Source organism: Geotrypetes seraphini, chromosome 2 (assembly GCF_902459505.1).
Source record: "Geotrypetes seraphini chromosome 2, aGeoSer1.1, whole genome shotgun sequence".
Lineage (NCBI taxonomy): Eukaryota > Metazoa > Chordata > Amphibia > Gymnophiona > Dermophiidae > Geotrypetes > Geotrypetes seraphini.
In genome coordinates, this window is record NC_047085.1 from 124,940,239 (window position 1) to 124,955,885 (window position 15,647).

General features: G+C 47.9%; 1 protein-coding gene across 3 annotated transcripts in view; it reads left to right on the plus strand.

The window, feature by feature from the left end:
* PRKDC (protein kinase, DNA-activated, catalytic subunit) overlaps positions 1-15,647 on the plus strand; it is a 524,414-nt gene that overhangs the window by 205,609 nt on the left and 303,158 nt on the right. For all 3 annotated transcript variants that reach the window (XM_033933710.1, XM_033933711.1, XM_033933712.1), the window contains one exon: positions 3,987-4,091. In XM_033933710.1, the coding sequence (XP_033789601.1) occupies positions 3,987-4,091 (105 nt within the window). The remainder of the gene's footprint in view (positions 1-3,986; positions 4,092-15,647) is intronic.

The following is a 15,647-nucleotide window of genomic DNA, read 5'->3' on the forward strand; positions in this document are numbered from 1 at the left end:
CTCGAGCTTTCCCCCTGGCTTCCCGCTCCTTGTTGAGGAACTTCCCCTCGGAATGAAAGTAAAAAGCGGAGATATGCCAGCAGTGATGGCCCTCCGAGCATGTCACAGGTAACATGACAGCTGCTCTGAGGGAGCACAGCCTTTGCTTCGCTCCCTTCCCCAGCTCTCCCCTGTACCCTCTAATGCCATCTCTGACGTCGGGGGAGTTCGCTGCCTCTCATTGGGTGTGCTGGGAGAGAAAGGGCAGAGCTACTCTGCAGCGGCAAAATTCAGAAAGTAAAAAGCGGAGATTCTGCCAATCCAGTATCCTCAGCGAGGTCCAGGAAACACGTTTGAAAAATCAATCCAATGACTGTGTGTATTGCTCCCCAGACCAGTATGAGCCCGTCTGTGTGGTGGTAGGGGAGGAGCAGAATACGTAGGTGCATACAAACCCGGGGATTAGGCCAGCCTACTGCCTGTGGAGGCTTTGCTAAGGTCCTCACTTGGCAACTGCTGCCACCCTTCCCTCCTAATCCCACAGCAAATGCTAAAATATTCTGAACCACTATAAGAATGTAAAGGGTGAAAGGGATGGGACTTGATATACTGCTTTTTCTGTGTGATTATAATCAAAGAGATTTACATATTTTAGACAGGTACCTGGGGCAATGAAGTGTTTAGTGACTTACCCAGAGTCAGTAGGAACTGCAGTGGGAATCAAACTCTGTATAATGTGGGCTGTGGTAAACAGCCACTGATTACATTAAAAGTGCACTCGAGTTGTTGACTTGTGGGCAGAGACTAGGGTTGCCTCGCTTGAGGAGATTTGTAGAGCGAATACATAGTCTACCCTTCATACCTTAACCAGGTTCTGTAGGATGAATGTAACAGCCAGGAAAGATGTTCCTTTTGGAGCCTTCGTTTTGAAGGCAGGCTCAGCGGGCCCATCCTAGATTTTGAAGACTGCTTTGGTACAACCCTATTGTTTCAGGCCCACTAGACACATTGAACTAGAAAGAAAGATTAGGTTCTTACCTCTGTAATCTTCTTTCTTGTAGATGTGTCGAGTGGTCCTGAAACCCGCCCTATATATGGGCTTTGCCTGCCCTCTGCCTTAGAATTAGTCTGGTAGTGGTGAAATTTCAGGGGAGTGAAAAAAAAAAAAGAGAATGCTCCAGACAGGGTATAGTCTGCTTCAGGTCTCTGCTAGATAGTGGGGTATGTAAGTTGCTATGAGCTCTAAATAAACTTAGTGCTGGTTGCACATGTTTTTGCATCTGTTTGAATGTTATAATGTTTATTGCTAATGTTTGTTACAGAGCAAAACAGAATTATACTTTCTGGGATTCCTTCCTATTTCCCTCTTTCCGTGTATGTCTTTCATTGCAGTGACACTTTATTGCTTTTGTACGAACTGAGGGGGCAGGAGCTGCTCCCTGGGAAGGAGGTGGAGCTGAAAACATGATTGACAGTTTTCTGCAAGCAACTTGCAAACTTGAGATACAGAACCCTGTTGTTTCGGGACCACTAGACACATCTACAAGAAAGAAGATTACTAAGGTAAGAAACTAATCTTTCTTTCTTGGGTGAAATTATTACTTTCATGAAGTTATACAGTCAAACCTCGGTTTACGAATGCACCAGTTTGCGAGTGTTTTGCAAGACGAGCAAACGATTCGCAAAATCGGCGCCTCGGAAATCGAGCTTGACTTGATTTACGAGCGAACCGGCATTCTCCCCGACTTGTGTCGCCCCCCGCCCCTCCCCGCAATCCTATATCCCCCACTGAGCACCTAAATAACATCCCTTACCCAAATTTGGCACCGGCACCAGCACCAATGCACAGGACATGCCGGTGCCCAAAGATCCTCCCGCTGGGCTGGGCTGGACTGAGCATCGGAGATACTCCCTTTTGGCTGGGCTGGGCTGGACTGGGCCTTGAGCATTTGCGCATGCTCAAGGCCTTCTGGTCTTGCTTTTCCGAGATTCTCGGAGATCTCTGAGAATCTCAGAGAGAGCAAATGCTCAAGGCTCAGTCCAGCCCAGCCAAGAGGGAGGATCTCCGATGCTCAGTCCAGCCCAGCCCAGAGGGAGGATCTTCGGGCAGCAGCACCGGCATGTCCTGTGCATGGTGCTGGTGCCGGTGCGAAATCGGGGTAAGGGATGTTATTTGGGTGCTCGGCGGGGGATGTAGGATCGCGGGGGGGGGGGGTGCGACTTAAGCGGGGGGGGGGGGCGGGGTGCCAGATTTCAAGGGGGGGTATGGAGCAGCGCCTGTGGCCTCGAGGGGGGGGAAACGGAGTAGCGTCGGGGGGGAACGTATCAAACAAGTTTCCATTCATTCCTATCGGGAAACTCGCTTTGATATACGAGCAATTTGGTTTACGAGCATACTTCTGGAATGAATTATGCTCATAAACCAAGGTTCCACTGTATTTGTAATTCACATAAATGGTATACTTGAGACAAATTTATCTGACAGGCAGCTGTGAATGTAGGGAACAACAATCTGGCATATCTGGGTTGGTTTAGAGCAGGGGTGCCCAACGCGTCGATCGCGATCGACAGGTCGCTCGCTCAGGCGACCCCAGTCGATCGCAGAACGGGTTCCCTTCTCTTTTTTCCCCTCCTGACTGGCCCGCTCCTGAATTCTGCTGCTGCCTCCGCTGCTCAACATTTAAAAAAAAAAACAAAAAAAGGCTTGGAGAACTTATGCTCCGGGGGCTAACATGTGCTTGTACCGGCTTCCCTTCGCTTCCCTCTGAAACCGGAAGTTATGTCCGGGGACGGGGAGGGGGTAAGAAGTGAAGCCGGCACGCACATGTTAGAGCCCTGTTCGCGGGCTAAAGCGGGAGACAGGTCAGTGAAGCTTGCGATTTGCTCTTCTTGCTGCCAGGTCCTGCCTACTTTCTGTTTCCTCAAAGGCAGGACCCGGCAGCATTTTTCCCAAAATGTCGATCTTGGGCCGATCAGCCTTCCTCTTCCCGACCTCAATTGTGCCGTCGGAGAGGAAGTTCTGGCCAGCGGAACTTCCTCTCCGACGGCAAAATTGACGTCGGGGAGAGGAATGCTGGTGGGCCCGAAGCAAGGAGAGCTTGGCCGGCGGCAGGCGGCTTTGGGGGCCTGTTATCCGATGGCAGCGGCAGAAGCAGTGGCTTGTGGGTGGGCAGGGAGGGAGAAAGAGGGCAGGCAGGGAGACAGAAGGAAAGAAGAGAAACAGAAAAAAAGAATGGGGGCATGAAGAGAGAAAGAAAGAGAGGGCAAGGAGAGAAGAAGAAAACATTGGGGGGGGGGAAATGAGGTCAGGAAGAGAGGAAGCATACAGGCTAAAAGAAGGGAAGAAAGATTGGATGCACAGTCAGAAGAAGAAAGTGCAACCAGAGACTCATGAAATCACCAGACAAGGTAGAAAAAATGATTTTATTTTTAATTTAGTGATCAAAATGTGTCTGAATTTATATCTGCTCTCTATATTTTACAATATGGTCCCCTTTTACTAAACCGCAATAGAGGTTTTTAGCGCAGGGAGCCTATGAGCGTCGAGAGCAGCGCTGGGCATTCAGCGCAGCTCCCTGCGCTAAAAACTGCTATCGTGGTTTAGTAAAAAGGGAGGGGGTGGGTATTTGTCTATTTTTGTATGGTTGTTACTGAGGTGACAGTGCATAGAGTCATCTCCTTTGACCTCTTTGAAAAAACCCCAGAATAGGAATGATAATTAACAATTGTATGCGTACAGTGTGCGTTGTGTTTTTTTTTTTTAATTTTATTGTTGGTAGATCATTTTGACTTGGTCATTTTAAAAGTAGCTCACAAGCCCAAAAAGTGTGGGCACCCCTGGTTTAGAGTATTAAGGTTTCACTTTGCCATTTTGCCTTGTGAGCTACTATGTCTAGAAAGATGGCAAGAGGGCAGTCTGTTTGGCTTAAACTGAATCAGTGTTAAAATAAGTGCATACAACTTTCTGAAGTTTGTAGACTACTAAATATTTTTCTTTATTTCTACAGATTGATTCTTCTGTATCTTCCAAAGCAGATCATGAAGCTTTTTCCACTGTGTTTAATACTTATACCAGCATTTTGACTGATCAGAAGTTAGGACTTAATCTGAAAGTAAGATGTTTTGTTTGTTTTCCAGCTTTGTATGTTTAATACAAAAATATTTTAATTATAAAATTATTTTAAATTGCATATGGAATTATTCTGTAGAATAAAAGACAAATCTTTATGGGAAATTTTGTAATATTAATATTTAATTTCATACATGTGGAAAGTTATTTTGGATTTTGTCTTCATTCTAGTTGTTTAAACAGTTATTAAAACAAAAAATATTATTTAGGTACCTTCAAAAAGAGAGCCTTCAATTTATGACAAAACGTAATAACATTCTGCTCTTTTTAGAAATCTAATAAGAACATAAGAATAGCCTTACTGAGTCACACCAATGGTTTATCAAGCTTAGTAGCTCATTCTCACGGTGGCCAATCCAGGTCACTAGTACCTGGCCAAAACCCAAAGAGTAGCAACATTCCATGCTACCGATCCAGGGCATGCAGTGGCTTGCCCCATGTCTTTTTAATAAGACTATGGACTTTTCTTCCAGGAAACTGTCCAAACCCTTCTTAAAATCAGCTACACTATCCGCTCTTACCACAACCTCTGGCAGTGCGCTCCAGAGCTTAACTATTCTCTTGAGTAAAAAAATTTTTCCTCCTATTGGTTTTAAAAGTATTTCCCTGTAACTTCATCAAGTGTCCCCTAGTCTTTGTAATTTTTGATAGAGTGAAAAATCGATCCACTTGTACCCGTTCTACTCCACTCAGGATTTTGTAGATTTCAATCATATCTCCCCTTAGCTGTCTCTTTTCCAAGCTGAAGAGCCTTAACCGTTTTAGTCTTTCCTCATACGAGAGGATTTCCATCCTATCCCCTTTATCATCTTGTGGATTATCTCTAAGAGAATCTTTCATCTTGTAATTATCTTCTGAATTGCACTAACAATAGACACATTTTAAAAAAATGTTGAGAAGAACATAAGTCACAAAGGTTGATAATTAAGTAAATCAATATGTTGGTTCATCACTATTAAATAAAGAATTTCCTTTTTTCAAAGTATTGGTTTATCAACATTTTGACTGTTGTTAAAAGGTCTTTCAAATAAATACACACTGTGAATTGTGCCATTTCTTGAAACATATCTTCAGATAGAAATAAGAGCCATCTAGTCTGATAAGATGTGAAATTTTTATGAAGGGAATCTTTTGTTTTGATGTAACCTACAGTTACATCAGTAATGGTTTGCTTTGATCTAAACTAGGGTGTATGACTTCCACATTGAACATGGCTTAACTCTTAGAAAGGTGGATTATAATTTATGAATTAAAGAACTTGTTTATTAACACGGAACAAGTTCCACTAAAATCCAAGTAGAAACTTTTGTAAGCAGTGAAATACATTGAATCATTTAAATGCTATTTTTGTGAGGCATTGTGCTAGTAGACTTAGAATTTATGACTTAAGGAATTTATAAACTGCTCAAGCTACTTATAGAAGGGCTCAGGCTATAACACTGGGAACTGGAGACATAGGCGCCATGGCCTCTCCAAAAATTGTCTGTAGTTATATAACAGGGCTTGATGGGGATCCGGTGGAGTGGAAAAACATTTCTTGCGAGGCTGGGAATGGCATCTTGCTACCAGACAGCATGTCCACTGGTTGGCAGTCTCTGCCGCGTTCCTTTGCTGGCATCTACTCCTCCCCACTCCTCCCTTCCACCTGCGCGTGTCTACCTTTAATTTCTTATAAAAATGCTGCACCGCTCTACTGCTGGCTCTGGCTTCTTCTCTCCACTGAGACCCCTCTCTGACAACTTCCTGTTTTTGCTAGGAGCCGAAAGTGACTGCAGTACATGCTGTGTGTACGTGGAACAGGAACAGAATCGGGGAGTATGTACCCCTTGGTTACCAAACACACACAATAAAAATGCTGAAAAAGTGACATGGTTCGATTATTATATTCTATTTATGTTTAAAATTTTGCTCAATGATGGTTCCCTCATGTTTTAATTGTGTCTCATTCTTCATGTTTATTTTTCAATTATATTTTAATTATGTTTTAATTAAGTTGTAATTATGTTCCCATTACATTTTAATTTATGTATCAACTTTTGAGTATATTTTAATTATTTAATAATTATCCAATTTCTTTGATGGGTTTACAATTTATTTTCCATAATTGTCTTGGTCCTTATGCTTGTTTGCATACATTCTTACCCCCATTTGCTTTTCCATATTGTGTTTTTACATTTTTCTATGTCACTTTTTCAGCATTTTTGTTGCTTGTGTTTGGTAACCACCATCCCATGGGTACTTACTCCCTGATTCTGTTCCTGTTCCACATACACACAGCATTATCCCAGGACAAGCAGGCAGCATATTCTCTACATGTGGGTGATGTCATCTACGAAGCCCTCTAGCGGACGTTCTCGCAAGCAGACTTACTTGAAGATCTTCAAGCTTGCGAGTGCACTGTGCATCTGCGAGTGCTCTTCCCACCTGACTCAGGGCATGCGTCTCTTCAGCGTGGCCTCAGTTCTCAGTTTTCCGCGGAGCCAGAAGCCCTGCTCCCTTGCTTCGCGCCTGTTGCACCGCGGCTTACTTTATTATTTTCGGGTGAGTCGCTGTGCACACGTCTTGTTTTTTTGTTTTTTTTCCACTTCGTGTCTTTTTGACCGGGTTGCTGGTCTCAGGCCGGCTGGCCTCACGGGGCCGCAGCTGGATTTTTTCTTATGTCCCGGCCTCGTACCGGATTCAAAAACTGCACCAAGTGCAACCAGGTGATCTCCATCACCGACCCCCATCGTTGGTGTGTGGAGTGCCTGGGTGCGGATCACCGTGCCGAGTCTTGCCCGCGTTTTGCGACCTTACAACCACGGGCTCTTCGTCGGAGAGTGGCTAAAATTCTTCAACTGTTTGGCCCGATGGAACCTGCAGGACAGGCCTCGAGCTCGACCTTGGCCCTGTCGTTGGGGGCCTTGGCCTCGAAGTTCTCGGCCTCAAAGTCCCCCTCGGCCTCGAAGGCTCTGGCCTCGGCTCCTCCTGCTATCCCGGCCTCGGGTAAGTCTCCTCTTCCTTCCTCAGATGTGATGGCAAAGAAGCCTACCTCGGAGTCTCATGTGAGTGCCGCCTCTTCGGCCTCTTCCAGACATCATTCAAAGCGTGCCTCCTCACGTAGGGAATACTCTTCCTCGAGGTCGCCCCCGAAGGAGCACACTGCTGCGCCTCCGACCCCACATCCTCTGGTCTAGGTGCCTATGTTCAAGGACATGCTTAAGGCTATCCTTACTACACAAATTTCCTCGGTTGTGAGCCAACTGGTTCCGGCCTTGACTCATCCCTGGGCTGACCAGCCTGGGCGTTCTTCCGAGATGCCTCAAGGCTATACTCGCAAGTCTCGCCGGTTGCCCTCGAGTGATTCTTCCTCCCCTGATTCGGGGGGTGGCCTTCCAGGTGTCCCGGGTGGGGGCCCGCTCTTTACCCTCTGCCTTGTCAAGGCTAGCTTCTTCCAAGAAGCCCCGGTCTTCTCCGCCCCTCCGGGGCCGGTCCCCGACCGTGAGACCTGCGGGGCATGTGGAGGTTTCGGCATTGGGGGTGGGTCCTCGCTTGACCCTGACCTTGTTGCTGTCCCCGGGAGGGCGGGTGGCTGCTTCCTGGGTGCTTCTCTCGAGGCCTGAAGGGGTGTTTTTGCAAGGTGGTGCCTCAGACACCGGGGTCCTCCCCAAGTCACCTTCCACGGGGCCATTCCTCATCGCCCCTGAGGCAGTTCAGTAGAGCCTCCTCGGTGTCTCGCTCCCGAGACTCCGAGGCCTCTGCTTATTATTCGAGTGAGGTTTCCCCCTCTTTCTCTGCTGCCCCCAGATCTCGCTCTGGGTCGCCTTCGGAGGATGAGTCTTCTTGAACCTCCTCCTTTACTTGTTTTATTTCTGATATGGGTAAAGCTCTGCAGCTGGATCTCCAGTCTGAGTCCCGCTATATCCAGGAATATTTGGTGGAGATGGGTGTTTCGTGAGGCGTTGCGTTTGCCGCTGCATCAGGTTCTCCGGCAGACATTCCTCCTCCTTTACTTGTTTTATTTCTGATATGGGTAAAGCTCTGCAGCTGGATCTCCAGTCTGAGTCCCGCTATATCCAGGAATATTTGGTGGAGATGGGTGTTTCGTGAGGCGTTGCGTTTGCCGCTGCATCAGGTTCTCCGGCAGACATTCCTCCGAAACCTGGAGACCCCCTATGCGGTCACTGCCATTCCCTCCAAGATGGAGTCCCATTACCGGATGGTCCCGGTTAAAGGGTTTGAGAATGCTCAGCTTCCCCATCAGTCCCTGGTGGTGGAATCTTCCTTGAAGAAGTCCAATCCCTCCAAGGTGTACACTGCGGTCCCTTCGGTCCGGGAAGGACGCACGATGGACAAGTTTGGTCGCCGTCTTTATCAAAATTCAATGATGGCGAACCATGTCCTCAACTATAACTTTACCTTCACGTCCTATCTCAGGTACTGTGTGGACACCCTCCACTCGTTCCATGCAGACGTACCGGCTTCTCGGCACTCCGTCTTCCCCAGGAGACTCTCTCCCAGCTCTGCCTCTATATGTTTCAGGCGGCTTACGACGCCTTTAGGTTGTCCTCGAGGGTCATCGCCTTTGCGATCGCCATGCGACGCTTGGCCTGGTTCAGGATTGTGGATATGGATCCCAACCTCCAGGATAGAAACATAGAAACATAGAAAAAAGCGGCAGAAAAGGGCTATAGCCCACCAAGTCTGCCCATTCCATGTATCCCCCCCTTGAGTTTACTCACTTAAAGATCCCACGTGAGTATCCCATTTTCTCTTAAAATCCGTCACGCTGCTGGCCTTTATCACCTGGAGTGGGAGTCTGTTCCAATGATCCACAACTCTCTCGGTGAAGAAATACTTCCTGAAGTCGCCACGAAACTTCCCTCCCCTGATTTTCAGCGGATGCCCTCTGGTGGTCGAGGGTCCCATGAGCCGGAAGATATCATCTTCTGACTCGATGCGTCCCGTGATATACTTATACGTTTCAATCATATCTCCCCGTTCTCTTCTTTCCTCAAGTGAGTACAGTCGCAATTTCTTTAGTCTTTCTTCATACGTGAGATCCTTGAGCCCCAAGACCATCCTGGTGGCTGTTCGCTGCACCGACTCGATTCTCAGCACGTCCTTTCGGTAGTGAGGTCTCCAAAACTGAACGCAGTACTCTAAGTGAGGCCTCACCATGGCTCTGTACAACGGCATCACAACTTCAGGTCTCCTGCTGACGAAACCTCTGCGTATACACCCCATCATTTGTCTTGCCCTGGAGGAAGCCTTCTCCACTTGATTGGCAACCTTCATGTCCTCGCTAATGATCACTCCTAGGTCGCGTTCCGCTGTGGTCCTAACCAAGGTCTCACCATTTAGTACATAAGTTCTACGTGGGTTACTCTTTCCCAGGTGCATTACCTTGCATTTTTTAGCATTGAAGCCAAGCTGCCAAGTAGTTGACCATTGTTCCAGCAGCAGTAGATCGTGTGTCATATTATCAGGTAATAAGCTTCTGCCTACTATGTTGCAAAGTTTGGCGTCGTCAGCGAACAGCGATACCTTTCCCCTAAGTCCTTGCGTCATATCTCTTATGAATAAGTTGAATAGAATCGGACCCAGGACCGAGCCCTGCGGCACTCCACTTATCACGTCCGATGCTTCAGATGGAGTACCATTCACCACTACCCTCTGATGTCTGCCGCTCAGCCAATCCCCAACCCATGTAGTTAGAGTGTCTCCTAATCCTATCGATTTTAGCTTGTTCAGTAATCTTCGATGAGGGACGCTATCAAATGCTTTACTGAAGTCCAAATACACTACGTCCAGTGACTCTCCTGCATCCAGTTGTCTAGTAACCCAGTCAAAAAAGCTAATCAGATTAGATTGGCAGGATCTACCTTGGGTGAACCCGTGTTGGTGTGGATCACGCAGTTTTTCTTCGTCTAGGATTGTGTCAATATTCTGTTTGATCAGTGTTTCCATGAGTTTACACACTATAGACGTGAGACTCACTGGTCTGTAGTTTGCTGTTTCTGTCCTGCAGCCCTTTTTGTGGAGTGGGATTACGTTGGCGGTTTTCCAGTCCAAGGGGACCCTTCCTGTGCTTAGGGAAAGATTGAAAAGAACAGATAATGGTTCTGCCAGGACTTCCCTTAACTCCCTGAGCATTCTGGGATGCAGGTTATCTGGTCCCATGGCTTTGTTTACTTTGAGTCTTGATAGTTCGTTGTAGACGCTACTGGGTGTAAATTCATAATCTTGAAACGGGTCTTTCTGGTTATCTCCCGTCTGTAGCTGTGGACCAACTCCCGGCGCTTCTCGGGTGAATACTGAACAGAAGTATTGGTTTAGTAGTTCTGCCTTCTCAGAATCTGATTCCGCAAAATTACCGTCCGATTGCTTCAGGCGTACTATCCCATCTTTGTTTCTTTTCCTGTCACTAATATAGCTGAAGAAAGATTTATCCCCTTTCTTAATTTTCCGTGCTAGCTCTTCCTCCATTCGGAGTTTGGCCTCTCTGACTGCTGTTTTGACAGCTTTAGATCTGTCTAGGTAGTCCTCCTTCGCTCCCTCCCTGCCTAGATGTTTGTAGGTGATAAATGCGTCTTTTTTCTGTTTAACTAGGTCTGAAATTTCTTTACTGAACCATTGGGGTCTTTTGTTTCTCCTGCGTTTACTTACTGTCTTTATGTATCGGTCTGTTGCTTCGTGTAGTATGGATTTCAGAGACGACCACATATCCTCCATGTTGTCAGATTTTGCTTGTTTATGTAGCTCCCGATGGACATAATCTCCCATGCGGTTGAAGTTTGTACCTCTAAAGTTGAGAACCCTTGTTGCTGTGGTTGTCTTAGGGAAACCTTTCTTAAGGTTGAGCCATACCATATTATGGTCGCTGGAGGCCAGTGTGTCTCCTACTGAGACTTCCGTGACGCTATCTCCATTGGTGAGGACCAGGTCTAGTAATGCCTGATCCCTGGTGGGCTCCAACACCAATTGCTTGAGACGTGCACCCTTTATGGAGTTCAATATTCTTTTGCTGCTACCCGTAGTCGCGGAGAGTGTGTTCCAATCTGCATCTGGCATGTTGAAGTCTCCTAGCATTACTGAGTCTCCACGCAGCGTGATGTTCTCTATGTCCTCGATTAATTCCATGTCTTTGTCCTCCTGTTGCCTGGGAGGTCTATATATCACACCAAGGTATAGGCATTTTTCTTTCCCTCTGGCCAGGTTCACCCAGAGGGATTCCCCGGTGTATCTAATATCTGTGATTCTGGTGGTTTTGATGCTTTCCTTAGTGTATAGCGCTACTCCTCCTCCCAATTTTCCCACTCGGTCGCAACGAAGTAGGTTGTACCCTGGTATAACCATATCCCAGGATCGTCTGGCCAATCTCCCTTGTGTGGGAAATGAGCTCTTTGATGATTCCATTGAGGCTGCCACTAAGCGCCTCTCGGAGCATGAACAGTCTTTCACCTTTCTGGTAAGGCTTAAGCTGAAGACTCCTCCGGCTTGACCGTACAAAATTCCTTCTCGGCGGTACCTGCAGAAATCTACTCCTGCGTTCTCTCGGCTGCCTCTGAAGCAACCGCAGCAACAGCAGCAGCGTCCTGCTAAGGCTCAGCCGCCGAACCTGGGCCCTCTTTTTGACAATTCCAGTCTGAGTCTGCTGGCTCCCTTCCTTCTGGATCCTCCCCCCTTCCCATCGGGGGTCGTCTCCATCATTTCTATCCTCAGTGAGAAAGACTTACCACTGGCAGATGCTTTCCATAGTCCGGGAGGGGTACTCTCTTCACTTCAGTCACGTACCCCCGGACCTTCCACCAAGAAAGTTTCTTCCTGCCAGGTCTCAGCTACCTCTTCTTCTGCGGGAAGCTCGGGCCCTCCTTCGCCTCCGGGCGGTCGAGGAGGTCCCTCCGGATCAGTGGAATACGGGATTTTATTCCCGATATTTTCTGGTTCCCAAGAAGACAGGAGATCTGCATCTGATCCTGGACCTCAGGGCTCTGAACAAATTTCTGGTCACGGAAAAGTTCAGAATGTTCACCCTTCCTAAGTTGTATCCCCTGATGGACAAGGGGGACTGGCTGTGCTCATTGGACCTCAAGGAGGCTTACACGAATATACCGATTCATCCGGCCTCTTACCGGTATCTGAGATTCCGGGTGGGGGATCTCCACCTCCAACATCGTGTCCTTCCCATCGGCCTGGCGGCCTCACCAAGGGTCTTCACGAAATGCCTGATAGTGGTAGCCGCGGCCCTGCATCTCCGAGGGCTGCAGGTGTTTCCCTACCTCGACGACTGGTTGATCAAAGTGTCATCTCGCCAGGAGGTTCTGCGAGCGACGACTCAGACTATTTCCCTCCTTCAGAGTCTTCGAGGTGTACTTTCTCAAGCCTCACCTCTGTCCATCTAGTCCCTCGAGTTTATTGGGGCAGGCCTGGACATGGTTCGCCTACGCTCTTTCTTGCCTCGGCTGTGTCAAGAGGCCCTTGTTCGTTTGTGTCAGAAGGTGGCCCTCCTGTCCTCGCCCCAGCTCGGCTCATGATGGTCTTGCTTGACCACATGGCCTCCACGGTTCACGTGACTCCTTTTGCCAGACTTCACCTCCGCATACCTCAGTGGACCCTGGCGTCTCAATGGAACCAGGATCGGGATCCTGTCTCTTGACTCATTATCGTGACTCCTTTGTTGAAACAGTCTCTCCGCTGGTGGATGCTCTCTTCCAATCTTTCCAGAGGTTTTCTGTTTCATGCTCCTCCCCCGTAGAAGGTGCTCACGACGGACGCGTTGGCCTATGCTTGGGGGGCTCATCTGGACGGTCTTCACACGCAGGGTCTTTGGTCTGGTGCGGACCACCTTTGTCATACCAATCTGCTGGAGCTTTGCGCTGTTTTCAACGCTCTGAAAGCTTTCTATCACCTGCTTCGCGACCGGGTAGTGCTGGTTCGCATGGACAACCAGGTCACCATGTATTATATCAACAAACAGAGGGGCACGAGGTCCCTGTCCCTGTGCCAGGAGGCCATGCGGCTCTGGGATTGGGCGATCCGCCGCAACATCTTCCTTCGTTCTGTCTACATTCAGGGTCAGCAGAACTGCCTGGCAGACAAGTTGAGCCGCCTTCTGCAGCCTCACGAATGGTCACTCCATTCTTCGACCCTGCGTCAGGTGTTCGCTCGGTGGGGGACTCCGGAAATTGATCTGTTCGCGTCCCCCCTCAATCACAAGTTGCCACGCTTCTGCTCCAGGGTTTACACTCCTCTCAGGATCAAAGAGGATGCCTTTCTTCTGGATTGGATGAACCTATTTCTGTATGCGTTTCCTCCTTTCCCACTGATTCTGAAGACTCTTGTCATGCTAAAGTCCACTCACGCCATCATGATTCTGATAGCTCCTCGGTGACCTCGACAACTGTGGTTCTCCCTGCTGTTACAACTCAGTTACAGGGAGCCTCTTCTACTGCCTGTTTTTCCTTCTCTGCTTACGCAGAGTCGGGGATCTCTGTTTCATCCCAAACTGCAGTCTCTGCACTTAACAGCTTGGTTCCTCGAGACTTAATGCCCTCGTTCCAGTTTTCTCAGTCTGTGCTGGATGTCCTGGAGGCGTCCTGGAAGGAGTCCACTCGCCAATGTTACTATTAGAAGTGGACCCGCTTTTCTTCCTGGTATGCTACGCAGCGACAGGAGCCGTAGTCCGCCTCCTTGTCTTCTGTCCTGGATTATCTGTTTCACCTGTCTGGGGCTGGCCTCAAATTCACCTCGATTAGAGTCCACCTTAGTGCCATTGCTGCTTTTCATCTGCTGATTGACGGGAAGCCTCTCTCTATTCATCCTCTGGTTTCCCGCTTCATGAAGGGCCTTTTTCACGTTCATCCGCCTCTTAAACCTCCTCCCGTGGTTTGGGATCTCAACATGGTCCTTGCTCAATTGACGAAACCGCCTTTTGAGCCGCTGGTGTGGGCTCCCTTGAAGTTTCTCACTTGGAAAGTTGTGTTTCTTATTGCGCTCACTTCTGCTTGTAGGGTCAGTGAGCTGCAGGCCTTGGTGGCGGACCCTCCTTTTACTGTTTTCCATCATGATAAGGTGGTTCTTGCCTAAGGTTGTTTTGGATTTTCACATCAATCAATCCATTGTTCTTCCTGTGTTTTTTATGAAGCCCCATTCTCACCCTGGAGAAGTGGCTCTGCATTCTCTTGACTGTAAGCGTGCGCTGGCCTTCTACTTGAAGTGCACTGCTCCTCATCGATCTGCTCCCCAGCTGTTCATCTCTTTCGATCCTAACCGCTTGGGGCGCTCTGTTTCTAAGCGGACCATTTCTAACTGGTTGGCTGCTTGTATTTCTTTCTGTTATGCTCAGGCTGGTCTCTCTCTGCCAGGTCTAGTCACGGGTCACAAGGTCAGAGCGAAGGCGGCGTCTGTTGCTTTCCTCCGATCGACTCAAATTGAGAAAATCTGTAAGGCTGCCACGTGGTCCTCGATTCATACTTTCACCTCTCACTACTGAATGGATGCTTTCTCCAGGCGTGACGGCCATTTTGGCCAGTCGGTTTTGCGAAATCTGTTCTCCTAATTTGCCAATTCTCCCACCATCCCATTCTAGTTAGCTTGGAGGTCTCCCACATGTAGAGAATATGCTGCCTGCTTGTCCTGGGATTAAGCACAGTTACTTACCGTAACAGGTGTTATCCAGGGACAGCAGGCAGATATTCTCGCAACCCACCCACCTCCCCGGCTTGGCTTTTTTGCTGGCTATCTGAACTGAGGCGATGCTGAGGAGACGCATGCCCTGAGTCGGGCGGGAGGGGCACTCACGCTTGCATAGTGCACTCGCAAGCTTGAAGATCTACAAGCAATTCTGCTTGCGAGAACGTCCACTAGGGGGCTCCGTAGATGACGTCACCCACATGTAAAGAATATCTGCCTGCTGTCCCTGGATAACACCTGTTACGGTAAGTAACTGTGCTTTATGTACAGCAGTCACTTTTGGCCCCCTGTATTTGTCCCCTCCCCTTTTCAATACATTACATGGTTTCCCTAATACTATCAATATTTATTAACTCACCTTCATTTTGATTTATTCATTTTATTTTATTTTTTCCACCTTATATTCTCCACCTTCACTTGCACTCTCATTTATTGTTCATCATTTTGTCACCCACTGATCTACACACACTTATTCCGTCACCACTTTCCTATACCGTATTTTCTCTGTACCCACATGGCTTGATTTAATATATATGTTTTTACCAGGACCCCTGAGGAAGACGTGTTGATCGAAACACAGACCATGTTAGGTCCCATATTCTATAAAAAGTGGTTCATTTGTACTGAACAATCTGTTTATTAGTCAAAATAAACTTTGCCTGTATCCTGTACATCTTTCTGCAGTATTTTTCTTTGGTCACTGCACACAAACATACACACTAAGGGCTCCTTTTACAAAGCTGCGCTAGGGCCTTAACGTGCAGAATCGCGCATGTTTAATTGCCGCACATGCTAGCCGCTAACGCCTCCTTTGGAGTAGGCGGTAGATTTCCGGCTAGCGCACACTAATCCGGTGCATGTGTTA